Here is a 27,650-nt window from a genome sequence, read left to right as displayed (position 1 = left end):
ACAAATCTATTTTTTTTGTATAAACTCCCGTCACTACTTCTTCGTTGTCGGTCAATGAGACATACTGGATACACGTGGTTTCGTACTCATACTACGCTTGTTGCACTCCTTGTGGTGCAGATTTGATTCCGAGTAGGAGCACATCTCGTGGAGCAAATTGAGTCCGGCTTGAAGTTCTTGGAGTTGTGGTGAGCTGCTTGGCTATTCCGTGGCCCACGCCTCCCTCTGTCTTTACGTATTCTATTATTCAGTATTTAGACATGATATCCCTCAAGTTAGATCTGTCATTTTAGTTTCAGACTTGCATCGTATTCTAGAAGCTCTTGTACTTATGACACCAATTCTTGGGTAGTATTTTTTCAGTTTTCCGCATTCGTACTTATAAAGAACTCAGTGTTGGAGATTTGGAAATTTGTTGTCTTTTCACTTATTAACTAGTTAAGTTTGTTAAAATATGTTGGTTGGCTTACCTATTAGTTAGGAATATAGGTGCCATCACGACTCGTGATTTTGGGTCGTGACAAATTTGGTATCAGAGCCCTAGGTTCATCGGTCTCAAGAGTACAAGAGCAATGTCTAGTAGAGTCTTGTGGATTTGTATGAAGACGTCCATACCTATCTTCGAGAGGCTATAGGACATTTAGGAAATATTCTGTTCTTTTATTCCTTATCATGCACACTTGACCTTGTAGAAATTATAATCTTGATATCTCATTCTCTCTCAGATGGCGAGGAATCGTACATCGGTAAATGGTGGTCAGGATCCTATTCATGCGCATGCTTCTGGGAACACTGTCCGAGGTAGAGGTAGGAGACGAGCTCGAGGTCGGGGTAGGGGCCGTATTGCAGCACCTGTGGATGGTCAAGTACCAGTAGCTACTCAGGGTCGTGGTAGGACCGTACCTCCTGATGCAGAGGTTGTCATGGGGATGTGCAAGATCGTGTCGAGGGGATGGCCCAGGCAGGAGCTTTGCCTGTCACTTCTGATGGCTCACAGACCCGTGTTGGGGGTCAAACTCCAAATTCGATAGTTTCTCCAGATTCTCAGACTCCTAGGACTCAGCCAGCTGCCGCTATAGCTCCTCGTTTGGATAGTATGGAGTTTCCAGATATGACATCACATTTGGTGAACAGGCCTTCTATGACTATTGATGAGCAAAAGATGTTTGGGAGGTTCAGATTAATGAATCCTCCTACTTATACTGGTGACTTAGCTGAGGATGCATATGAATTCATAGTTAGTTGTCATGAGAGGTTGCATAATCTTGGATTAGTGGAGTCTCATGGAGTTGACTACACAGCGTTTCAGATGAATGGCTCTGCTAAGCAGTGGTGGAGTGATTATATTAGTAGTAGGCCAACTGGATCCCATCCACTATCCTGGACTCAGTTTACTCAGGTATTTCTATCCAAATTTGTTTCACGCAGTGAGAGGGAGCGCAAGAGGGCCGAGTTTGAGGGTTTGCAGCAAAATGGTATGTCAGTTGCAGAGTATGAGGGAAAATTTCATGCTTTGGCTAGGCATGCTTCGATGATACTTCCCACAGAGGCTGAGAGTGAGGAGGTTTGTTAAGGGGTTGATTATTCCAATTCGTCTAGGAGTTTCTCAAGTTGCTGCTTCCGGTGTTCCCTTCCAGAAAGTGATAGATGCTGCTAAGGAGTTGGAAATGATTCGGCGTGAGGGATTTGAGCAGCGAGAGGGCAAGATGACTCGTTATTCAGGTGATTATGGTGGTGCTCCGTCTAGGAGTCGGGGTTACTTGGGCAGAGGTTATCACCCTCAGTCCAGTAGACCCATTCATGCTGCTATACCAGCGTCTGAAGCTGGTTACGCTGGGCATAACTCTTCGAGCTCGGTGCATACTTCGTAGGGTTCATCTTCTAGACCTGTAGTTCGTGGAGGGCATTCTGGTCATTCAGGTTCCTCTCATCAGCCTGCGTCTCGTAGGGGCTGTTTTGAGTGTGGTGATATGGGACACTTTGTGAGAGACTGCCCTAGGACCAGACGTGGTGGCTTACATCAGGGTTCTCAGGCTTCGACCTCCAGGGCTGCACAACCACCTGCTAGGGGTGGTGCACAGAATGGTAGAGGTGGTTCTCATTCAGGTAGAGGTGGTTCTCCCTCTAGTCGAGGTGGTGGTCGTGGAGGTTCACAATCTGATGGAGGTCGTTCTCACTGTTATGCTTTTCCAGGTAGGTCAGAGGCTGAGGCTTCAGATGCTGTTATCACAGGTATTATTCCGGTTTGTCATCGATCAGCTACTGTATTATTTGATCCAGGATCTACTTATTCTTATGTGTCCACATATTTTGCTCCTAGTCTGGATATATTGTGTGAGTCTCTTGATTTGCCGATATGTGTTTCTACTCCTGTCGGGGATTCTGTAGTTGTAGATCGGGTGTATCGTCTATGTACTGTTACTTTGATGGGGTGTGACACTCATGCAGATTTAAAGGTCTTAGATATGATAGATTTTGATGTGATTCTTGGTATGGATTGGTTATCTTCTTACCACGCAATTTTAAATTGTCATGCCAAGACCATCACTTTAGCTATGCCTGAAATTCCTATAGTAGAATGGAGAGGTACTCTTAGTCATCCTTCTAAGGGTGTGATATCATTCCTTAAGGCTCGTCAGTTGGTACAGAGAGGATGTTTGGCTTACTTGGCCCATATTCGAGATACTAGTATTGAGACTCATATGCTTGAGTCTATTCCAGTGGTGAGTGAATTTTCAAAGGTATTCCCGACCGATTTGCCAGGTCTTCCACCAGATCATGATATTGATTTTTGTATCGATGTGGAGCCAGGCACTCGACCTATTTCTATTCCTCCTTATTGTATGGCACCGGCTGAATTGAAAGAGTTGAAGGAGCAGTTGCAGGATTTGTTGAAGAAAGGTTTTATTAGACCAAGTGTTTCTCCTTGGGGTGCTCCAGAGTTATTTGTGAAGAAGAAGGATGGATCTATGTGTATGTGTATTGACTATCGGCAGTTGAAAAAGGTAACCATCAGAAACAAGTATCTGATACCTCGTATTGATGATTTATTTGATCAGTTGCAGGGTGCTTCAGTTTTCTCCAAAATTGACTTGAGATCTGGCTATCATCAGCTGAAGGTTAGGGCGGAGGATATACCTAAGACGGCTGTTCGAACACGCTATGGTCATTACGAGTTTTTGGTGATGTCTTTCGGATTGACTAATGCCCCAGCAGCTTTTATGGACTTGATGAATGGAGTGTTCGGACCGTATTTAGATTCCTTTGTTATTGTCTTCATAGATGATATATTGATATACTCACGCACTAAGGAGGAACACGAGCATCATTTGAGGATTGTTCTTGGGATTCTAAAGGAGAAGAAGCTTTATGCAAAGTTTTCAAAGTGTGAGTTTTGGCTTAGTTCGGTAGCATTCTTGGGACATGTAGTGTCCAAGGAGGGTATCATGGTGGATCCTAAAAAGATTGATGCGGTTAGAGATTGGGTCAGACCTGCTTCAGTTACTGAGATTCGGAGTTTCTTGGTCCTTGCAGGTTATTATCGACGGTTTGTTGAGGGTTTCTCATCCATTGCATCTCCATTAACTAGATTGACACAGAAGGAGGTGACTTTTCAGTGGTCTGACGAATGTGAGGTTAGATTCCAAAAGCTCAAGACTTTATTGACTACTGCTCCGATTTTGACCATACCCCTGGAGGGAGAGGGTTTTGTCATATATTGTGATGCTTCTCGGGTTGGTCTTGGTTGTGTGTTGATGCATAAGGGAAGGGTGATAGCTTATGCTTCGAGGCAGTTAAAGGTTCATGAGAAGAACTACCCTATTCATGATTTAGAGTTGGCGGCTGTTGTGTTTGCATTAAAGATTTGGAGGCATTATCTTTATGGTGTGCATTGTGAGGTGTTAACGGATCATCGTAGTCTCCAGTATATATTCAATCAGAGGGATCTAAATTTGAGGCAGAGGAGATGGTTGGAGTTGCTCAAAGACTACGACATGACTATTCTTTATCACCCAGGCAAAGCAAATGTTGTAGCAGATGCCTTGAGTCGGAAGGCGGTAAGTATGGGTAGTCTAGCCATGTTATAGGTTGGCGAGCGTCCTTTAGCTAGGGATGTCCAATCCCTGGCCAATAGCTTTGTGAGAATTGATATATCAGAATCTGGTAAGGTGTTGGCTTATATGGAGGCCAGGTCATCCTTGTTGGAGCAGATGTGGGCTCAACAGTTTGATGATGGTGATTTATGTAAGATTAGGGATAAGGTTTTAAAAGGAGAAGCCAAGGCTGCAATTCTTGATAGTGAGGGAGTTTTGAGGATTAAGGGTCGTATATGTGTTCCTCGTACAGGTGATTTGACTAGATTGATCATGGAGAAGGCTCATAGTTCGAGGTACTCTATTCATCTGGGGGCTACTAAGATGTATCGTGAACTGAAGCAACACTATTGGTGGTGTCGTATGAAGAGGGACATAGTAGATTTTGTATCTCGATGTTTGAATTGTCAGCAAGTGAAGTATGAACACCAAAAGCCTGGAGGTATGACTCAGAGGATGCCTATACCTGAGTGGAAGTGCGAGCGCATTGCTATGGACTTTGTGGTAGGGTTGCCACGTACCTTGGGTAAGTTTGATGCTATATGGGTCATCGTGGATCGACTGACTAAGTCTGCACACTTTGTACCAGTTCAAACTACCTATAACTCAGAGAAGTTAGCCAAGATCTATATTCAAGAGATAGTTCGTTTGCATGGGGTTCGTATATCTATTATTTCAGATCGTGGCACCCAATTTACATCTCATTTCTGGCGGTCTATGCAGAAAGAGTTGGGCACTCGAGTGGATCTTAGTACAGCCTTTCACCCTCAGACTGATGGTCAATCTGAGTGGACTATTCAGGTTCTTAAGGATATGTTGCGGCATGTGTGATTGACTTTGGTGGTCAGTGGTACCAGTTCTTGCCTCTAGCGGAGTTTGCTTACAATAATAGTTATCACTCGAGCATTGAGATGGCACCATTTGAGGCTCTGTATGGTAGGAGATGTCGATCTCCAATTGGCTGGTTTGATGCATTTGAGGTTAGACCATGGGGTACAGATTTGTTGAGGGAGTCCTTGGACAAGGTCAAGTTGATCCAAGATAGACTTCTCATGGCTCAGAGTAGGCAAAAGAGTTATGCAGATCGAAAGATTCGTGATTTAGAGTTTATGGTTAGGGAGAGGGTTTTATTGAAGGTTTCACCCATGAAGGGGGTGATGAGGTTTGAAAAGAAGGGCAAGTTGAGCCCAAGGTATATTGGTCCTTTCGAGATTGTTGAGCGTATTGGTGAGGTGGCGTATCAGTTGGCTTTGCCACCTGGTTTGTCAGGTATTCATCCTGTATTTCATATTTCAATGCTTAAGAAGTATCATCAGGGTGGTGATCATGTGATTCAATGGGATTCAGTGTTACTTGATCAGAATTTGACTTTTGAGGAAGAGCCGATCATCATTTTGGATAGGCAAATTCGAAAGCTGAGGTCCAAGGAGATTGCTTCAGTAAAGGTTCAGTGGAAGCATCGTCCAGTGGAGGAGGCTACATGGGAGACAGAGTCAGACATGAGGAGTAAATATACTCACCTTTTTGAGCGTTCAGGTTAGCTCTTTTCTTTTCGCGTTCGAGGACGAACATTTGTTTAAGTGGTAGGTGATGTAACGACCCGCTAGGTCGTTTTGAAAACTAGGACTAGTTTGACTCCTTTTGAAATTTTAAAGGGGTATTTTTAAACTATTAGATAACTATGAGTACCCAATTGATGAAACCTTTATTAAAAAATAATTAGATAATAGGTTGGTGGAGTTTCACGGTTAATGATTTCTTATTTAGAAGAAAAGGAAAACGAAAAGTGGGGAGGCGAAACCTTACCACAGGCGACCAGCGAGAGGGAGAAAAATCGTAGCCTTTGTTCAGGTAAAGATATGAGATATTCATTCTTTTCAATTCAATATATAGTAATATATTATCGGAGTGCTTGGGATTGTGTTATTATTTTATGTTATATTGATAATGGGTGATAAGAAATAATGGGTAAGTTGGTGATGATTACTAAATTATATTATATTGTTAGCAATTGGGTTAGTATTCAAAAAAATATATACATAAAAAAATCGATTGAATTCGAATAGTTAAATTGTTGCAGGTTATTGTTTTCTGGGATTTTGTCAATGATTGCCAATGATTGGAATTTGATAAATATTTTAGAAAATTGGCACTTATTTACAAATGGGTTTCTGCAAAAAAAAATAAATAATAATATATATAATGATAATAGATTTTTTTTAATTGGAAATTTAATGGTGAAAGTTTTCTTTATTTATGTTTTATGGTTGAATTATGTAGTAGTGATGAAAGTGGATGTCAATCATTGGGCAGTCATATGCCAATGATTGGCATGGGGGATGCTTGAATTGGCACGGGGGATGCTTGAATTGGCAGTGCCAACGAAGGAAAAAAAAACGTGAAAAGGGGGGAGGGGCATTCCACTTCTGCCAGTGGGTGGAAAGTTGGTTCATGTTTTATTCATATATTAAAATGCTAGTTTTTAATATATATTGGGATTGGTAATTAATTATTAGGTGTTATTTTATATGATCTAACATTGAATTTTAGTCCATTTGAAGAGGTTAGAGTTAAGTTCTTGGCTTGAAATTTAGCAAGTATGAAAATTTTGGCATATCAATATGTCTCAAAATTTGGAGTTTGGTTGAAAATATGAGTGAGTTTTAGTGTCTATGATAGACATATAATAATTTGAATGTCTACAAAAAAATTGCTTACTTACAAATATTGCAAAATTGGTAGATTGGGAACGTTCTGAAACCTTGCGAAAAGGAAAGGAAAAATCTTAAAAGATTCGTGGCACAAGTTCGGCATCTGAGGTATGTTAAGACTTTTTAGACTTGTTGAAGGACGTTTTCCTAATTAAAGATTAAAAAATGAAAATAGACAAAGGAGTAAGGGCGAAAGATGGGGTCTCGTATCAATGGTGTGACGGGCATTGGTACGAGTACCGTTGTTATAAAAAGGAAAATTTCTACTATAGAATGTGGATTTTTTATTTGAGAATGCCAAAGCATATGGGCATTACCTGATATATTATTGACTTGAAATTTTTGTGTGATTGTGTTTTCTTTATTACACCCGTATAGTTGTGATAATTGAGGTGGTTATGTATTATGTTGATATTGATTGAGTGAGATCCATCATTATCCCCTTATATTGAAATGATATTGTATACATGCATTGACATGAGATTGAGTATAAGTTGGGCACGTGGAGATCGTCCGTGCTGGGGATGGTGAGATGTTAAGATTGTAATTTGGACACGTGGAAACCGTCCGTGTGGAAATTGTTTGATATTATGATAGTGCGTTGAGATTGTCCGCACAGACACGTGGAGATCGTCCGTGTCGGTATATGGACCTCGCGAGTCCCCCATGGGTCATGAACTCTCGATGTATTTTTGAGGAGTATCATGTATATACGGTTGAGTGTGTACTGGGTATTCTGAGACAATTCGTTACATGGTGTTATATTGCATTGCATTTCATCACATCATTTATTTTGATGATTATGTGTTTGTTTGGTGTTTGGAAAATACATGATGTTTGATTACCTTTATTGATGGAACCTAAATAGTGAGTGTAATATATATATACACTTATAAAATTTACAAATCTATTTTTTTTGTATAAACTCCCGTCACTACTTTTTCGTTGTCGGTCAATGAGACATACTGGATACACGTGGTTTCGTACTCATACTACGCTTGTTGCACTCCTTGTTGTGCAGATTCGATTCCGAGTAGGAGCACATCTCGTGGAGCAAATTGAGTCCGGCTTGAAGTTCTTGGAGTTGTGGTGAGCTGCTTGGCTGTTCCGTGGCCCACGCCTCCCTCTGTCTTTACGTATTCTGTTATTCAGTATTTAGACAGGATATCCCTCAAGTTAGATTTGTCATTTTAGTTTCAGACTTGCATCGTATTCTAGAAGCTCTTGTACTTATGACACCAATTCTTGGGTAGTATTTTTTCAGTTTTCCGCATTCGTACTTATAAAGAACTCAGTATTGGAGATTTGGAAATTTGTTGTCTTTTTACTTATTAACTAGTTAAGTTTGTTAAAATATGTTGGTTGGCTTACCTATTGGTTGGGAACATAGGTGCCATCACGACTCGTGATTTTTGGTCGCGACATAAACACATAGACTTAAATAATATTATCTGAATATGAATTCATAATTATGATAATTTAACTTTTAATAACAAAAGTCACACGACCATTTCTGAATTAGGTTGACCAACTTTGTTTATTTATTTCATATTTGACTTTATTAGCCTTTTGCCCTTATAAATTAGCTACTTTGGAGCCTCCTCTTTCAGTCATTGTAACTTTCACACACTTCACACAATACTCTAAGTTGTTGTTCCTTTCAAGGGAGAGAAGAGACTCCCCTGAATAAACTTCAAGATGGGTAGAAGAATTAAGATAAAGAAAATAGTAGACAAGAAGAGACGTCAAGTCGCATTTTCTAAGAGGTGTACTTATTTACTAAAGCAGGTGAAAGAGATTGCAATTTGTTGTGACGTGGACGTGGTGTTTATCGCGTTCTCGTCTTCTAATCGGCTCAGTAAATTCTGTAGCCAAAAAAGTTATTATATTTACGATCAATACCTATAGAAATTGTTGTTACATCTTGCTAGGTATTAATCAATAAAACTATTAGCTAGATTAAGTTTCTTACTAAATTGTTAGTTTTGTAGAATTAAAGACATGCTTCAGCGCTATATTGAGCTTCCGGTTGAGAGGAGATTGACGTACATGGACTAATCTTAAATTTATAGAATTTATTATTATTTTATACCGTAGTACTAACTTATGAGTTCTTTTATTTTTTCTCTTGTTTGGGTTAGTCACATGGCTGATGTTCAGGTACTTTACTCTTTCGCAAATTTAATCTACTCATTTACATATTTATTATCGATATCTATTTGTAGGAATTTTTATTTTTCTAAAATTATGTCTTACTTCTATTAAATTGAATTAATTCGTATAATCTTTAAATAAATGTGAAATTATTAAAGTTTGAATTTAAATTGTGTTCTCGCTCGTTTCAATTTGTTTAAATTTCTTAAATTGCTTTGAAAGAATTAGTCAACTTAGGTTTTGAGTCTAATTCATACCACAAAATCCAAAGGAATGAGGATTGCTCAAATCTTATTACGATTATCACCCCCACCCCCTTACACGACCATATCTGGTCATTGCTTATTCGTGATTTCCTTTATCACCTCTCTTCATCCGAACATTCTTTATGTGGCATTTCATTTACTCTCCCCCACCCCACCCCCACCCCAGTACCACCTCACCCCATCACCACCACCACACCCAGATACATATACCTTTTATCTCGCATTTCACTATCCGATCTAGAGTGTGATTTTCACCCCGCAACTATTCCATTTCCTAGGGGCCACATCGGTTTTGGCATTGATCATGTCAAGTTAGTCATGTGCCTAATTCACACTCAAAATTTATTTCAAAGGGAGAAGATTGTATAAGTTTTATAAGTAGATCGGGATTACATTTATTTAGTGACGTGGAACATTCAATTCATCCAACAGAGTCTATTTTTCTTTTTCAACAACTCTTTTGTTTTAACTTTCTGCATAACATGTTTATGACCACAAAATAAAAAATATATTCACATATTCCATAAAATTGAAAAATAGTTTTTTAATTTATTATATTTTATGTCAATACAAAATCAAACAAATAAATTAAAATGAAGTCAATATTAATTAAAAGGTTCTGCAAATGACATCATTAGTATTAATGAAATACTAATTGATTTGTAATTTGTTAAAACAGCATTTTTTACTTTCAAATTAAGAAGTGTGTAATTAATAGAGTTTCTATGAAACTTAATTATCGGGACAATTTTAACCACCATTATTTATAATATATATTTTTTGGTATATTATTGAAGGAAAAGATGACAAAACTGAGGCAATTGAACCACATCAAGGGAGATGCTCGAAAGCTACAATTTCTTGATAAAAAGTTTGATCTCTTATCTTTCTCGTACTCCTTAATTTTTGGATTGATTTATTTTCTCTCTCTAATTACATATTGTTTAATGGTTTTTTTTTACTTAACATGTAAATTAAAAAAGAATATGCATAAGGAGATTAACGAACGATGAAAATGGAACCAAATAGAAGCTCTGTTTTAAAAGGAATACTTTGAGGATTAGAAAAGATATTATGGCTAAATGAGTGAAATATTCAATCAAATAAAAATGCTTACTAAATGAAATCTATTAATGGAGAGGGGTAATAACTTCATATTTTTTAATTAATTTTAAATTTTAGACGCTTAGTTTATAAGTGATTTGACTAATAATTATAAAATATGGAGATAAAGGTTAAATTGACAAAATTATAAACTTATATAATCATATATATATATATATATATATATATAGGAACTTGCTTCTTAGCGCTACGTGGGAAGAGAATTTCTCTATTCAGCCCCCCCGACTTCAATTACAAACTCTTACTTCTCGGTCTAACTTGGACTAATCCATTAGCAGGCAAGAAATTATATATATATATATATATATATATATATATATATATATATAACAATTAACGGAGAGGGTAATAACTTCATATTTTTTAATTGATTTTAAATTTAGACGCTTAGCTATAAGTGATTTGACTAATAATTATAAAATATGGATATAAAAATTAATTTGAACAACTTATAAACTTGTATAATCATAAACATATTATTATTATTTTTATATTTTAGCACACTTATTAAAGAAAAGAGATCAAAAGGTCAGTCAAAGCATAATTAACAAAATCTATTTTGACAAGAGAAAATTATAGACTTGCTACTTATTTTGTAGTATAGTGTCCATTAGCTTTAACCATTAAAAACACACTTACTTGCAAGAGCATATATATGTGTTACACTAACAACAACAATCTTATATTTAATTTGACAATTAAGATGTAAAAAGATTAAGATGTATGTAATTTTATTTTTATTTTTATGGAGTAGAAAAATTAATTTTATTTGAATCTTGGTAATCATACTTTATTATTCCATGATTCAAACTGAAAATGTAAGAGAGCTCACACTGATGATGTAAATAAGTGTTACATTGTTTTTAATTTATCGAAATGTTCGATACTACTACCTAGTGCCTCATACTTGATTTCTTTTGTATTAAGTAATATTGACTATCATTAATGAATTAAACTATCTCATGATGGCTTCCTTTGGATGTTTCAACCTATTGATGGTGTTCTAATTTCTACAGGATTGAGGTGAGCACAATTTTATTTGATGTCTTATATGTTGTTTTTTTCCAATCTATCCATATAATTCTAATTAGTACTCCCTTGCCTCACATTAATTGATCATTTATCTTTTTATACGTACATTAAGAAATCATAAGTAAGAAGATAATTTTACTAATTTCCCCATTTAAAAATTTCTTGAAAATTTTTAAATCAAATGTGAACACTTTCAAAGAATTAATTGAAAGGGTAATATAAAAAAATCTAATTAATGATTTCTTGATTTAGTAAAGTGGACAACTATTTTGTAAGGATGATTAACTATTATGCGACGAAGGGAGTAGTTTGTTAGTTAAGTGAGACATTGAAATAAAAATTAAGAGTTTTCTTAATAAATAAATGTTAATTAATCATTTTAGAGCCAATGAGGAAAGTTATAAAATCATTTGAACTTGAAATTCTTTGATCCAGAATTTGGAGCTACAAATCAAGAAGAGTACATTGAAATCGCAGATTTTGGATGCTAACATAAGGTCATTTTATTCGGTATTACAAGTGTTTTTCTTTATATTTCATCTTAATTATAACATCAAGGTTGAATACAACAGTGTCACCATAAATTTTCATTGACATTTAAATTATAGTATACTTCAATCGTCTAAATATGATTCCACAGGGATTTCGAACCAGGACAAGGGCAAGAGCCTTCTCTTCATCAACTCAATTTAGTGTGAGAGAAACATACAACTCTCTCTCGAAAGAGTCAAGGCTAGAAAATTTAGTTCTTTCACCAATTATTTTATCTTAATTAATTATTTAAAAATAAAGGGAAATCACAAATTTCAAGAAAATAATTATTTTTCTTAGAAATAGTTCATCAAATCAACTCATATATTTATATTAATGTCTAAGAAACTTTGATCAGATGGATTTTGGAGAAACAAGAAAAGATGGATGTTCACTTTGTTGCAAAACAAACAGCTCCTCACCAGTTTAATACTAATAATTGGATTAAACCATACAGGTCATTATTTTTTTCCAAATAATATTTCTTTACAAAAAAATGTCTTTATTTTCCTTTGTAAAGTAATTATTTTGTTATTATTACAGTTCAGGTATCCGGGAGAGCATATATCATAATTGGATGAATGAGGGGAAGGGAATAGCAAATAGTTCTGGCAATTACGCACATACCCCTTCCTTTGCAAGTTCTTCACAAAATGGGAATACCATTTTTTCAAAGCCAAAACTCATCGCCTTATATCCCGTTGCAGGTAATACTATTTGAATATGCATTAACTAGAATCTCTAAAAAGAGATATTTTTTTAAAAAAATTTGATATTATTATTTTTTATCCGCGAAAATAGAATCAACAACAAAACATAATGGTAGATGTCCAGCAGATTCCTAGAGAAATATTTGGACAATTACAGGTACATTAACATTCTTAAAACATTATTCCTCGTAAAGATCTCATTAAGAACTTGAGCTATTTTTTTCAAAATAAATTTATATAATTATTTTTATTTGTGCAATAGTCAGGAACAAAACATGATTGTAGGTTTCCAGCAGAATCCAACACAAATATTTGGACAATCACAAGTACATTTATATTCATGAAATATTATTCCTTTTTAAATCCTTACCCCCCCTCTCGTACTATACTAAATAGTTCATACATATTTGCAGGCACAAATAACTTTTGGTGAAAGTAATGACAACTCTCTCTTCAACTTCTGGCAAAGTATTTGTGATTCTACAAGGTTTCTTTTGATACTATTGATTCGCGAACTTATATTGTTCACAAGATAATATTTCTTATATTTGAAAAAGAATAATAATATTAGAATTATAACGATCAATGTATCTTAACTCTATATAAGATCAAAATATCATTGTAAATGATACTACTAATATAGTAATAATATTATATTAAACCCGTCAAAAACAATATATTTTATTATTGATGTTTGTATTGTTTTTGTTTAACATGATATGATAGCTAAGAACATGTTCTTTTTGTATTTCAGGTCTATCTCCTGCACACAATTGAACAATACCTTCCAATCAGGGTTGGCGAATGACAATATAACTTGGAACAACAATTTGAATAATTCCTCCTCGTTTGGTTTGGAGAATGCCCATTCAAATTGTAATAATAACATGAGTAACAACAACAATTACATCAATGAATCTAATGATCCTCCTTCAGTTCAAAGTGATCCAATAACTCCTAATGTTAATGGATTTAACTATTCCATGGAGGTTAATCCAAAGTTCTATTTTATTATTATCGATCAAAATAACTCTATTTTTTATATTATTCACAAAAACAACTCACTTTAAATGTTTGTAACAATGATTAGGAGAATACTATGGGAAATATTGCTGAAAGTACTACACATGAGAATGATGCATGTGAATGGGAAGTTTTCCTCAGTGAAGCTTTCAATGGAGAAGACTTCTAAAATTTAGATTGATCCATCAATAACTCAGAAAAAAAACTTTTTTTATATAGTTCCTTTATGTTTGGTCCATCTTAAAATTCACAAACTCTTGAAATTTTAGTATTTTATTTACTTATTTAAGTATGCAAAATATCATCTTCAATGTATGTTGGGTGGCCTATAAATGTTGAAGTGAATAATAATGACATATGAATGTTAGAAATAAATTGTGTGTTTGCTACATCATATGTAGTAGTACTAATTATTAAGTTGTCCATTTAGATTATAGGCTACTTCAAAATTGATTTTAAGCATGTTTAATTTGGACTGACTTATTATAAGTGTTTTGTTGGAATTTTGACCCCCAAAATTGCCTAAGGAACATATTTATTCTATATGTTTCTTTGTAGATAACAGGAGTTACGTTTTGTGAGGTAAATAAAATAATAACACAATATTTTATCCCGAAAAACTCCAACTCTTAAGGATAAAAATCATGTCCTACACCTCTGTAAGATTTAACTCCAATTTATTAAACTTCAAGTCTCAACAAAAAATTACAAAGCTATGTAACCTATGGAATTATAAACTCTAATTCCTAGAGGAATTAGAAACTCTAATTCCTAGAGGAATTATAAACTTTAATTCCTAGTTAAGAAATTATGAACTTTAATTCCTAGCTACCCAAAGATACAAAATCCCCCGATTTTATTTCTTCTACCATCCATCAAGTTTCTAAAACTTGTTAGGCGAATCCTATACACACAGACACTCGATTGCAATCAAAACTCTTAATTACAATGTTACATTTTTTCCTCACAAATTGCAACACTCCCAATAAATCTCAAAAATTTCTCAAACCTCTTGATCGTGTTTTGATCTTCTCTCTATGTAAGTGCGCAATTTTTCTCAAGCGAAACTATCGCCCAATTTATAGATTCGGATTTGAAATCCAAAACCTATTTCAACTAGAAATCCTACTTCATGTAGGACTCCTCTTTTGTGTGGAACTCCTAGTTCAACTCAAACTTGTCTTCGGTTTTCTTTCTTGACTTTAATTTGAATTCCTTATCTGATTATGCTTTCTACTTCATTCAAGATTCGAAACCACATTCACATCATTATACTTCCTTTTTTCCTTCGGCTTTCTAGTTTGTCTAGTTTTCCTATTTGATTAAGAAAAGTATCTAGCCCGCGAGCTCCTTTATGAAAGGAAACTTTTTGTACTGGTTTCTTGTCAAAAAAACAATACTTTTATTAGAACACCTGGTCTAGGACGCCAGTTAGTAGTTTAGTCGTATTAGGATTGTCTTACTAGTTCAGTAGTTATTATTCAATTAGACTACTTTAGTTCAGTTCGTTTAGGAGTCTTATTACTTTCGTTGTAACTCTATTTAAGAACTTGCTGCCTTCATTAATAAAACACATTCAGTTCATATGGTATTAGAGCTCTTCACGCTCTAAAGAGTACGATCCAATTTTTTTTTCTTCTTTTTCCTCTCCTCATGCAGATCAGCAACAATGACCAACAACAATGGCAACAATCCGAGAGTTGTCAATGCTGATAACACGACAAGAACCAATACTATCATTCAATTCAATCCCGCATCCCAATTACCCATCAAACTAAGTGGTGGTCACAACTTCGCCACCAGGAAAGCCCAATTTTCCATGCTTATGTATGGCTACAACCTCTTTGGCCATCTCGATGGAACCAGTCCGTCCCCTAGTCGCACGATTACCCTCGGCACGAATATCTCTCCCAATCTTGCCTTCTTAACTTGGTTCCGTCAGGATCAACTCATCCAGAATGCTCTCATGGCTTCTGTCGAACCTACTATTTCCCCTACTGTTGCAGCCGCTGACTCGGCTAAATCAGCTTGGGATGCCTTGCGTACCACTTATGCGAACAAATCTCAAACTCGAGTCTTCAGTCTGCGTGATCAGCTTGCCCGTGTCACTAACGACTCTTGCTCCATTACTGAATATATTCATACTATTTGGTCCTTTTCGGATGAGTTAGCCACTGCTGGTGCTCCTGTTTCCAATCCTGAACTCATTGTCAAAATACTTAGTGGTCTAGGTCCTGAATTTCGTGAAATATCTGCTGCCATTCGTGCACGCGATACGCCTATCTCCTATGAGGAACTGTTTGAAAAGTTACTAGACTTTGAACTCTTCCTCCGCCACGAGGATGCTAAGAAACTATCTAGTACCATCACTGCTGAAGTTGCTACTCCCACTAAATTCAACTCCAATAATCGCAACAACCGTAGACAAACCAACAACTCTCAACAATGGCGCCAGAACTTGCGTCCAAGCGCTCCACCACAAGGGCAATCCAATTCAAATCCAAACGGTATTATTCGTTGTCAACTGTGTAACAGAATTGGCCACACTGCCAATGTTTGCCGCTCGAGATCTCATAATCACTTTGAAGCAAAAGCCAACTATGCCGCTGGGCTTACAACGGAGACCAATCCCTAGATAGTTGACTCAGGAGCCACCCATCACATCACGACAGAGCCTCACAACCTGCAACCATACCACGGTAACGAAGATGTCTCCATGGGTGATGGTAACAAAATTCCTATCTCTCGCACTGGTTCTACTAAATTAAATGCATCAAATAATGTTTTTAAGCTAACTCACACTGGTTTAATGTTCTCCTTATCCAGTTTTAATGTTCTTAGTATTGTTACCTAGATGGGTTACTATCATGGAGGATTTTGTCCACTTATTAGCTCTTTCCAGATCAGTTTTTATCCTATACAATTCAAGATTCATTCTCCTAGAATTTTCCTTTTCAGAAGATAGTTCATTGTTTAACCTTATTAGATCTTGGTCACATCTGATTGGTCACCACTAATTTTTTATTTTTCATTCCAGTAACACTTCGTTTGAAAATTTCAGATTTGAGAGCCAAAGTGCAGGAATCAAGTTTTTGTACATGTTCCTTTAGGAGTTGAATTTCTTTCTTGAGATCAAAATTAACTTTGTTAAGATCAATATACTCAAACTTTAAACTAGAGGTGCAAGAAAGCAATTGATTCTTGGTTTTAACTAGTTCTTGAATTGTATCCATGGAAGTGAGTAATAAGAAGGATAGCTTTTTCTTCGAGAACTTTAATAGTTTATCTTTGGGATAATGTACAAGTACCCCCTCAACCAATGCCCGAAATCTTAGAGACACACTTATACTATACTAAGGTCCTATTACCCCCCTGAACTTATTTTATTAATAATTTTCTACCCCTTTTCGGCCTACGTGGCACTATCTTGTGGGCCCAGTGCTGGTTGACTTTTTTTTCAAACTAGTGCCACATAAGCTAAAAAGGGGTAGTAAATTACGTATAAAATAAGTTCAGGGAGGTAATAGGACCTTAGTATAGTATAAGTGTGTCTCTGGAATTTCGGGTATAGGTTGAGGGGGTACTTGCGCATTTTTCCTTTATCTTTTAAATAAAAAAGATTTACCTCCATTACTTCAGAGTCTGGTTCAGGTTCAGAACCTGATTCTTCTATGGCCATCAAAGAGAGATCCTCATCATCTTCGTCATATATGTCTGAACATGTTGTGCAAGTTGTATACATTGCTTGTTCCTTCTATTTATTTTTTTCATTTGTTTAAAAGTTCTCTCTTCTCCTTTTCAGCTCTTTTTTTCTCCATTCTACCTCCCACATAGGACAATTCTTAATTCGATAATTAGTTTTTTCACATTTGAAGCATCCTTCACCTTGTGGTTTCTCTGTATTCTTTTTTTAGTGTGTTTTACCCTTTTTCAGAATTTAAGCCCCTTTTGAAGAATTTCTTGAAATTTCTACTTATTAGTGTCAATCCATCATCATCCAAATTTTATTCATCACTTTTAAATGCTTTAAATCCAAGATTTTTCACATTCCTTCATCTCTTTTGTCAACATTCATCTCATTAGTTTTGAGATTTCCTACTAATTCATCCAACGTTATATTTGTTTGATCCTTGGCCTCTCTGATTGCAGTAACTTTTATTTCCCATGATCTAGATAGAATCCTTAGTACTTTGTCTACCTGTTCCTCAGTGGTGTATACATTGCCCAAAGATATTAACTCGTTTACAACAGTGGTAAATCTGGTGATCATATCTTGAAGTGGTTCTCCTAATTTCATCTTGAAGGCTTTATATTCAGAACAAAGTCTGGCAATTCTGAATTTACGAACTTGAGTTGTACCTTCCTGAGCGTTTTGTAAAGTGTCCCATATTTGTTTTGCAGAGGTACAACTAGAGATGCGGTTAAACTCATCAGGTCCTAATCCACATACGTGAATGCACTTAGCTTTTGCATTTTTCCCTACCATCTTGTGGTCAGCTTCTCCATATTTTTCCCTTCACTATCAGTAATAGTAGTAATTAATGGTTCATTAGTAATTCTAACTCATAGTTCGTAATCTTCAGCTTGAATAAAGTCTTTCATCCTTGTCTTCCACCAAGAATAATATTCTCTATTAAATAATGGTGGTCTGTTGATGTGTTGCCCTTAAGAGTTAGGGTTTTTTGCGATAAAATATTGTGTTATTATTTTATTTGCTTCACAAAACGTAACTCATGCAATCTGCAAAGGAACATATAGAATAAACATGTTCCTTAAGCGATTTTAGGGGTCAGAAATCCAACAATTGGTATCAGAGCAGGTGATCTTTGAAGAGTCTAATAACTCAATATAAGATCATTATGAATTCTGCACCTCCTCTTGGGCATGGTCAAGGACAACACATCAATAGACCACATTTATTGAATGAAGTCTTTCATCATTGTCTTCCACCAAGAGTAGTATTCTCCATTAAGTATAATATTAAAAGAAATATAATATTATTATATGGTTTGACCAATTAGCCTAAATATTTAAAAAGACATAAAAATTGTATTGATAAAATTTGCCCATAAACAAACTTTTTGAATGACTATACTATCGATGTTATTGTGTTTTTTTCTTATGATCGAGAAGAGGCATCGTCAATTTATAAAGTTCCAAATTTTTCCTCTAAAGTAATAATAACCAAGTATGAAAGAGAATTATATTTATTTTTTTAAAAAAAATTAAAAACAATTATGGAATGCTCAAACACCCAGTAGACAAGGATAAATACGAGACATTCGGTCCTCCCTCAAACACCCAGAGCAACCACTCTCTTTCCCGTCATCATGTATTCTAGTAAACTTAAGGGACAACCCGTTCTATGCAACTCCATCCCCACATCGGACTCAACACCAAACTCATCGCTTTTCTCACTCTTCCTTTTCTAGCAATAAGTTCAAGAGGTGATACTGCATCGATGGAGCACCCTACACCCATAACAAGTGAACATGCAAGCTACCAAAACAAGGATCAGACCAACGTGGGGGAAAACCTAGGACTAATATTGCCTAACAACATAGAGTCAAACCTCCTAGGTATTGACTCGAATACGACTATCCCCTCCTCCTTTGGTAGTTCCAATCTTAGAACAAAAATGTAAATCTACAAGAAATAGAGGATGTTGTAGTTCTACTAAGGAAGAAGAGGACAGAGATGGAAGTTTAAGAGGACTTAAGGGTCATGATATTTAAAGAGAAATGTGTCAAAAACACATAATTAGTTATACCAACGATCTATCCAAAATCACGATCAATGTAAGATTTTTTTTGTAACTCGGAAATAGGGAGTTACATTGTTGTGATGAATCCAACTTTGATGAATGGTAAACCGTTCAACGTGGAGATGGGGATACCGGTGATTCAACCTCTCCCCCCCCCCCCCCTTAGTACAAAGTCAACCCTAAACCGATCTAAAATCTTTAAATTTGAAACCATGTGGACGTACCATCTGCAAATAACCCATATCATTTCAAAAGATTGGAAGGAATATATTAGTACTCTCCGAGACATCTAACCTTCACGAAAAATGTTCTTGAATGAAATTAAATATATCTTTGGAATATCCAAAAAATTAAGAAAAATGTTTAAATGCATTAAAGGAAGCAAAAAATCCCCAAAGTATACATTTGATAAAGACTTAGATTGATCATTAAATTTATTTTATATTTGACCTTAATAGCTTTTTGCCCTTATAAATTAGCTACTTTGAAGCCTCCTCTTTCGGTCATTGTAACTTTCATACACTTCACACAACACTCTAATTTGTTGTTCCTTTCAAAGGAGAGAAGAGACTCCCATGAAAAAACTTCAAGATGGGTAGGAGAATTGAGATAAAGAAAATACTAGAGACAACGAGACGTCAAGTCGCATTTTATAAGCGGCATACTTGTTTACTAAAGAAGGTGAAAGAGATTGCAATTTGTTGTGATGTGGACCTGTTTTTTTCTCGTTCTCGTCTGATGATCGGCTCAGTATATTCTGTAGCCAAAAGAGGTGTTATATTTACGATCAATACCTACAGAAATTGTCGTTACATCGTGCTAGGTATTAATTTATAAAACGATTAGCTAGATTAACTTTCTTACTAAATTGTTACTTTTGTAGAATTAAAGACATGCTTCAGCGCTATATTGAGCTTCCGGTTGATAGGAGATTGGCGTACATGGACTATACTTAAATTTGTAGAATTGATTTTTTTTACCGCACCACTAATTGAGTTTTTTTACTTTTTTTTCTCTTGTTTGGGTTAGTCACATGGCTGATGTTCAAGTACTTTACTCTTTTGCAAATTTACTCTACTCATTTACGTATTTATTATCGATATCTATTTGTAGGAATTATTATTTTTATAAAATTATGTCTTATTTCTATTAATGTGACGTAATTCGTATAATATTTAAATAATGTGAAATTAATAATGTTTGAATTTGAATTTTGTACTCGCACGTTTCAATTTGTTTAATTTTTTAAGTTTGTTTTGAAAGAATTTGTCAAGTTAGGTTTTGAGTGTAATTCATACCACAAAGTAAAAGGAATGAGGATTGCTCAAATCTTATTAATATTATCACCCCCACCCCCTTCCACGCCCAGATTTGGACATTGCTTATTCGGGATTTCGTTTATCACCCCTCTTCATCCGAACATTCTTTATCTGGCATTTCATTTACTCCCCCCACCCCACCCCACTCCATCACCACCACCACCACATCCATATATCTTTTATCTTTAATTTTACTATCCGATCTAGAGTGTGATTTTCACCCTGCAACTATTCCATTTCTTAGGGGCCACATCAGTTTTGGCACTGATCATGTCAATTTAGGTCATGTGCATAATTCACACTCCAAAAAAAATTCAAAGAGGGGAAGATTCCATAAGTTTTATAAGTAGATCGAGATTCCATTATTTAGTGACGTGGAACATTCAGCTCATCCATCAGTGTGTTTTTTTCTTTTTCAACAACTCTTTTGTTTTAACTTTCTGTATAACATGTTTATGACTACAAAATAAAGGATATATTCAAACATTCTATCTATCTTTAGTTTAAGACCCTAAAATTGAAAAAAAAATTAAATTTATTATACTTTATGTCAATACAAAATCAAACAAACAAATTAAAATGAAACCAATATAAATTAAAAGGTTCTGCAAATGACATCATCAATATTAATGAAATACTAATTGATATGTAATTTGTTAAAACAACATTTTTTACTTTCAAGTCAAGATGTGAGTAGTTAATAGAGTTGCTATGAAATTTAATTGGTATATTAATGAAGGAAAAGATGACAAAACTGAGGCAATTGAACCACATCAAGGGAGATGCTCGAAAGCTACAATTTCTTGATAAAAAGTTTGATCTCTTATCTTCCTCGCACTCCTTAATTTTTGGATTAATTTATTTTCTCTCTCTAATTACATATTGTTCAATGGTTTTTTCTTGCTAAACATGTAAATTAAAAAAGAATATGCATAAGGAGATTAACGAACGATGAAAATGGAACCAAATAGAAGCTCTGTTTTAAAAGGAATACTTTGAGGAATAGAAAAGATATTATGGCTAAATGAGTGAAATATTCAATCAAATAAAAATGCTTACTAAATGAAATCTATTAATGGAGAGGGGTAATAACTTCATATTTTTTAATTAATTTTAAATTTTAGACGCTTAGTTTATAAGTGATTTGACTAATAATTATAAAATATGATGATAAAGGTTAAATTGACAAACTTATAAACTTATATAATCATATATATATATATATATATATATATATATATATATATATTTGTTGGGTTTTAGCAAGTGTGAATGGGAAAAGAAAAGAGAGAATATCAAAAGTGAGGGAACTACTTTGGAGGAAAAATGAAAAGTCATTTGCAAAGTGCAAATGAAAAGTCATTTCTTTGGATTTGGATTTGGATTTGGAAAATGATGTGATTGATTGATAAATTTTTTGGACAAAATTTATTTAATCAATTTTTGTTAAATCAAATAAATCGTGTTAATATTTTCTCTTATAAATTTGCGGGTAACGATAACATTCCGAAAAGTCGTTACTTTTCCGAAAATTCGTTACTTTCCAAAAAGTAGTTATTTTCCTAACAGACACAATTTTTTGAAAAGTTGTTGTTTTTTCCAAAAGACACAACTTTCTGGATAAAATGGGTCTGAATAGATTTCACTGAACAGACATGTTCCTTGCTGAAAATGGCTATAAAAGGAAGTCAATTTTTGATTTTTTAAATACAGGAAAAAAAAATTTCTTTATCTGCATTTATTTTTCTTTCAAATAAAAATCAAAGTGTCGATCGACTGAGTCTGTGTGACTTGTTGTTGTTCTTCAGTTCGTTGAAGTTAAAGAAGTTTGAGGTACCGCTATTTCTTTAACAGGTTTAATCCGTTTTATCATGGGAGAAATTAATCCATAACCTTGGGTACAGTGAGGGGATTAAATTTCTTAAGGACACACAATAGTTTCTGTGGACTCGGATTAATTCTTGTATTCTATATTATTTTCTGCTTCATCATATTTCTGTTTCTGTTTATTAACTTTATAAATAAAAGTTATAATAAGAAAATAACAATCTTAAGAAAATTTAATAGTTTCTGTATTTGAGGTTTCTGGAGATTAAAACCTTTATGGTTTTCTACTCTGCTTGAATTTTTAAAATTCATTCGATTAACGATTAAAAGAACATAAAAACTTTATCGCTAAATCAAAAACAGTTTGTGTAAAGATTTGTTCTTTACTGATAGTATTTTAAATACTTAATTTATCTTCCATTTGTGACAGAAAAAAATCACTAATTCAAGTCAAACAAATTCTGGAACAGTAGGTGCTGCAACAACAACGGTTGCACATAATCGTTCAAATGCTGCCTTAGCACCGGTTGAGAAACCTGCAAAGTTTTCTGGAGTCAACTTTAAGAGATGACAGCAAAAGATGTTCTTCTATCTCACTACGTTGAGTCTGCAGAAGTTCATCAATGAGAATGTTCCTGTTATGTCAGATGAAACTTCGGCTGATGAACGATTCTTGGTAACAGAAGCATGGACACACTCAGATTTTTTGTGTAAAAATTATATTTTTGAGTGGTCTGCAAGATGATCTGTACAATGTGTACAGCAATGCAAAAACCTCAAAAGAACTCTGGGATGCTTTAGAAAAGAAGTACAAAACAGAAGATGCCGGAATGAAGAAATTCATTGTGGCAAAATTTCTGGACTTTAAGATGATAGACAGTAAGACTGTCATCACCCAAGTTCAAGAATTGCAGGTTATAATCCATGATCTCCTTGCTGAAGGTATAAATTTATTTAATGCCTATGTTAGAAATATTAAGTTTTCCCTTAATACTCACATACCCTTTAATGTAGGATTGATTGTGAATGATGCTTTTCAAGTGGCTGCAATTATTGAAAAGTTACCTCCATTGTGGAAAGACTTTAAAAACTACTTGAAACACAAACGCAAGGAGATGACTGTTGAAGATCTCATAGTAAGGTTGAGAATCGAAGAGGATAATAAGGCTGCAGAAAAGAGGTCACGTGGTAATTCAGCAATATCTGGAGTAAATTTTGTTGAAGAAGATTCCACAAAATGAAAGAAAAGAAAGAAAGCATCTGGTCCAAAAAGCAATCCTCCTAAGAAGAAATTCAATGGAAACTGCTTTAATTGTGGTAAACATGGTCATAGGGCTAATGAATGCCGGGGTCCTAAGAAGGACAAGAAAAAGAAGGATCAAGCAAACTTGGCTGAATCCAAAGGAGAAATGGACGATCTCTGTGCAATGCTTTCAGAATGTAACTTGGTTGGAAATCCAAGAGAATGGTGGATAGATTCTGGTGCCTCATGTCATGTTTGTGCCAACAAAGAATTATTTTCATCATATACTCCAGCACTTACAGATGAAAAATTGTTTATGGCAAACTCCGATGTTGCAAAGGTGGAAGGAACTGGCAAAGTCCTATTAAAGATGACATCAGGCAAGGTGGTGACTTTGAATAGGGTCTCATATGTTCTAGAATTGAGAAAGAATTTAGTTTCAATTCCAGTTCTGACCAAGAATGGATTTAAATGTGTATTTGTTTCTGATAAAGTAGTAGTAAGCAAAAATGATATGTATGTAGGAAAAGGCTACCTTAGTGATGGTCTTTTCAAACTCAATGTAATTGCAGTTGATATGAATAAAGATTTTGCTTCTTCTTACTTGCTTGAGTCTAAATGTTTATGACATGAACGTTTGGGACACGTTAATAATAAAACTTTGCAAAAACTGATTAACTTAAATATTTTGCAAAAATTTGAGTGCAATAAATCAAAATGTCAAATTTGTGTTGAATCTAAGTATGCTAAGCATTCTTATAAATCTTTTGAAAGGAATTCAAATCCTTTAGAATTGATTCACACTGATATTTGTGACATGAAGTCAACACCATCATGTGGTGGGAAAAAGTATTTCATAACTTTTATTGACGATTGCACTAGATATTGTTATGTCTATTTGCTAAATAGTAAGGGTGAAGCCATAGATGCATTTAGGCAATATAAAACTGAAGTTGAAAATCAGTTAGATAAAAGATCAAAATGATCAGAAGTGATAGAGGTGAAGAATATGAATCTCCATTTGCAGAAATATGTTTAGAAAATGGAATAATCCATCAAACTACTGCTCCCTACACTCCTCAGTCTAATGGAATTGCAGAAACAAAAAATCGAACTTTAAAAGAAATGATGAATGCATTACTTATAAGTTCAGGTTTACCACAGAACTTGTGGGGGGAAGCTATCATTACAGCAAATCAGATACTTAATAGAGTGCCTCACTCAAAGACAAATGTAATTCCATATGAAAAATGGAAAGGTAAAAAATCCAATTTGAAATATTTCAAAGTGTGGGGTTGTCTAGCCAAAGTCCAAGTTCCTATACCTAAGAGGGTAAAAATAGGACCTAAGACTGTGGATTGTGTATTCATTGGATATGCCACAAACAGTAAGGCATGTCATTTTTTAGTTCATAAGTCCGAACATCCGGATATTCATGATAATACGGTAATGGAATCAGATAGTGCTAAATTTTTTGAACATATCTATCCGTATAAAACTAGACTTGAGTCATCTGTGGGGGATCTAAACAACCCAGAGAAGAACCAAAAGAGAATGAACAAAATGAAGAAAGTCCAAGATGCAGTAAACGTCAAAAGACATTTACTTTATTTGGATTAGATTTTGTAACATTTCTTTTTGAAAGTGAGCCTCAAACATTCAAGGAAGCAATGTTGTCTAGCGACTCAACCTCTTGGAAGGAGGCTGTTAATAGTGAAATTGAATCAATCTTAAGCAATCATACTTGGGAGTTGGTTGATCTTTCTCCAGGGAACAAACCCTTGGGTTCAAAATGGATCTTTAAAAGGAAGATGAAAGACGATGGAACTATTGACAAATATAAAGCAAGACTTGTTGTCAAAGGTTTTAGACAAAAAGAAGGTCTTGATTATTTTGACACATATTCGCCAGTGACTAGGACTACATCAATTCGGATGTTAATTGCACTAGCTGCAGTATACGGTCTTGAAATTCATCAAATGGATGTGAAAACAGCCTTCTTAAATGGAGAGCTTGAAGAGGAAATTTACATAGAACAACCTGAGGGTTTTGTAGTTCCTAGTAAAGAAAAGAAAGTGTGCAAACTTATTAAGTCATTTTATGGGCTAAAACAAGCACCAAAACAATGGCATGCAAAGTTTGATCAAACCATGTTGTCAAATGGATTTAAGATAAATGAATGTGATAAATGTGTTTACATAAAAGATACTCCAAATCAGGAAGTTATTTTATGCCTATATGTAGATGATATGCTTATAATGAGCAAAGACATTGCTAATATAAAAGCTACAAAGCGTATGCTTGCTAGTAAGTTTGATATGAAAGATTTAGGAGTTGCTGATGTGATATTAGGAATTAAAATTCATAAAACTCCTAACGGTCTAGCATTGTCTCAAACTCATTATATTCAAAAGATACTTGAAAAATTCAAATTTTTGAATTTTAAAAGGGCAAAGACTCCAATTGATGTAAATATCCATCTTGTAAAGAATAAAGGCGAAAGTCAGTCTCAATTGGACTATGCTAGCGTATTGGGAAACTTAATGTATGTCATGAATTGTACATGACCAGACATAGCTTGCGCTATCAGTAAACTGAGTCGATACATAAGTAATCCTAATCATAATCATTGGTTGGCAATGAAGAGAGTTTTGGGATACTTAGATGACACTCAAAACTATGCTTTACATTACAACAGATATCCAGCCATTCTTGAAGGATATAGTGATGCAAATTGGATTACTGGGTCAACTGAAACAAAATCCACAAGTGGATACGTTTTTACTGTTGGTGGAGGAGCAATATCTTGGAAATCATCCAAACAAACATGTATAGCTTGCTCTACAATGGAGTCTGAATTCATTGCATTAGACAAGGCAGGTGAAGAAGCTGAATGGCTCCGGGATTTCTTAGAAGATATTCCATTTTGGCCCAAACCAATGGCCCCTATATGCATACATTGTGATAGTCAAGCTGCAATAAGAAGGGCTGGAAGTATTATGTATAACGGCAAGTCTCGTCACATAAGACGAAGACATAACTCTGTGAGACAACTACTCTCTAGTGGAATTATCACAATTGACTATGTAAAGTCAAAAGATAATGTGTCGGATCCACTTACAAAAGGCCTAAATAGAGATGGAGTTGAGAAATCATCGACGGGAATGGGACTATGGCCGAGAACAAGTCATCGTGGCGGTAACTCTACCTAGAAGAGTGGAGATCCCAAGATCTAGGTTCAAGGAGATAAACAAAGTCATTGATGACGGTTCAACATTGTCAAAGAAAAAAAATATTATTATTATTATTTTATGGTTCATTCTCATGATGAGACAATGTTTAGTAACCAGGATAAAGACATAAGGACTTTTTAATGGTTTCTAAGTTTGATACAGGGAATATCAAATGGTGTATCTATGGGATAACACATTTAGAAATCACCTATGTAAGTGTGAAGTGTAAGCCGCTTCAAGGAGAATCCGGTAAGGCCAATTCTTTAAGCACTTACTATCCAAGATGTGTTCATGGCTGAAACGAACAAAACAATGAGAACTAAGAACAGTTCAAGGGTTGATTGTGTGACATATATTGTCTAGGTATACATCAAAGCTCGACGGTTCAAAGATATCAAATCTACCGATTGACCGAGTATATCCGATATATGTTCACTACGGAAAGTTTAAAGGGAAACCTACTTATCCAGGTGCAATTAACCTTTACCTACAAGACACACAAGTTTTTTCATGCATATGTTTTAACAATAGCCTTCCCCATTCATGTGGGGGATTGTTGGGTTTTAGCAAGTTTGAATGGGAAAAGAAAAGAGAGAATATCAAAAGTGAGGGAACTAC

The 27,650-nt window shown here is 35.0% G+C and overlaps 1 protein-coding gene across 4 annotated transcripts in view; it reads left to right on the top strand.

The window, feature by feature from the left end:
• Window positions 1-725: 725 nt before the first annotated feature.
• The window catches only part of LOC138337152 (uncharacterized), a 74,760-nt gene continuing 47,835 nt past the window's right edge, over window positions 726-27,650 (top strand). The window contains exons 1-3 of one of the 4 annotated variants that reach the window (XM_069286726.1): window positions 3,444-5,630; window positions 6,837-6,913; window positions 7,827-7,894. In XM_069286726.1, the coding sequence (XP_069142827.1) occupies window positions 5,006-5,630; window positions 6,837-6,883 (672 nt within the window). In that variant the 5' untranslated portion in view covers window positions 3,444-5,005 and the 3' untranslated portion in view covers window positions 6,884-6,913; window positions 7,827-7,894. Of the gene's footprint in view, window positions 2,233-3,443; window positions 5,631-6,836; window positions 6,914-7,826; window positions 8,118-27,650 lie in introns of those variants that run through there. The other 3 variants (XM_069286727.1, XM_069286728.1, XR_011210578.1) reach the window with 3 other exon arrangements.

Source organism: Solanum lycopersicum, chromosome 7, assembly GCF_036512215.1.
Source record: "Solanum lycopersicum chromosome 7, SLM_r2.1".
In the NCBI taxonomy this organism is placed as follows: Eukaryota; Viridiplantae; Streptophyta; class Magnoliopsida; order Solanales; family Solanaceae; genus Solanum; species Solanum lycopersicum.
Note: the sequence above shows the minus strand (reverse complement) of the source record. Positions and strands in the feature narration are given on the sequence as shown.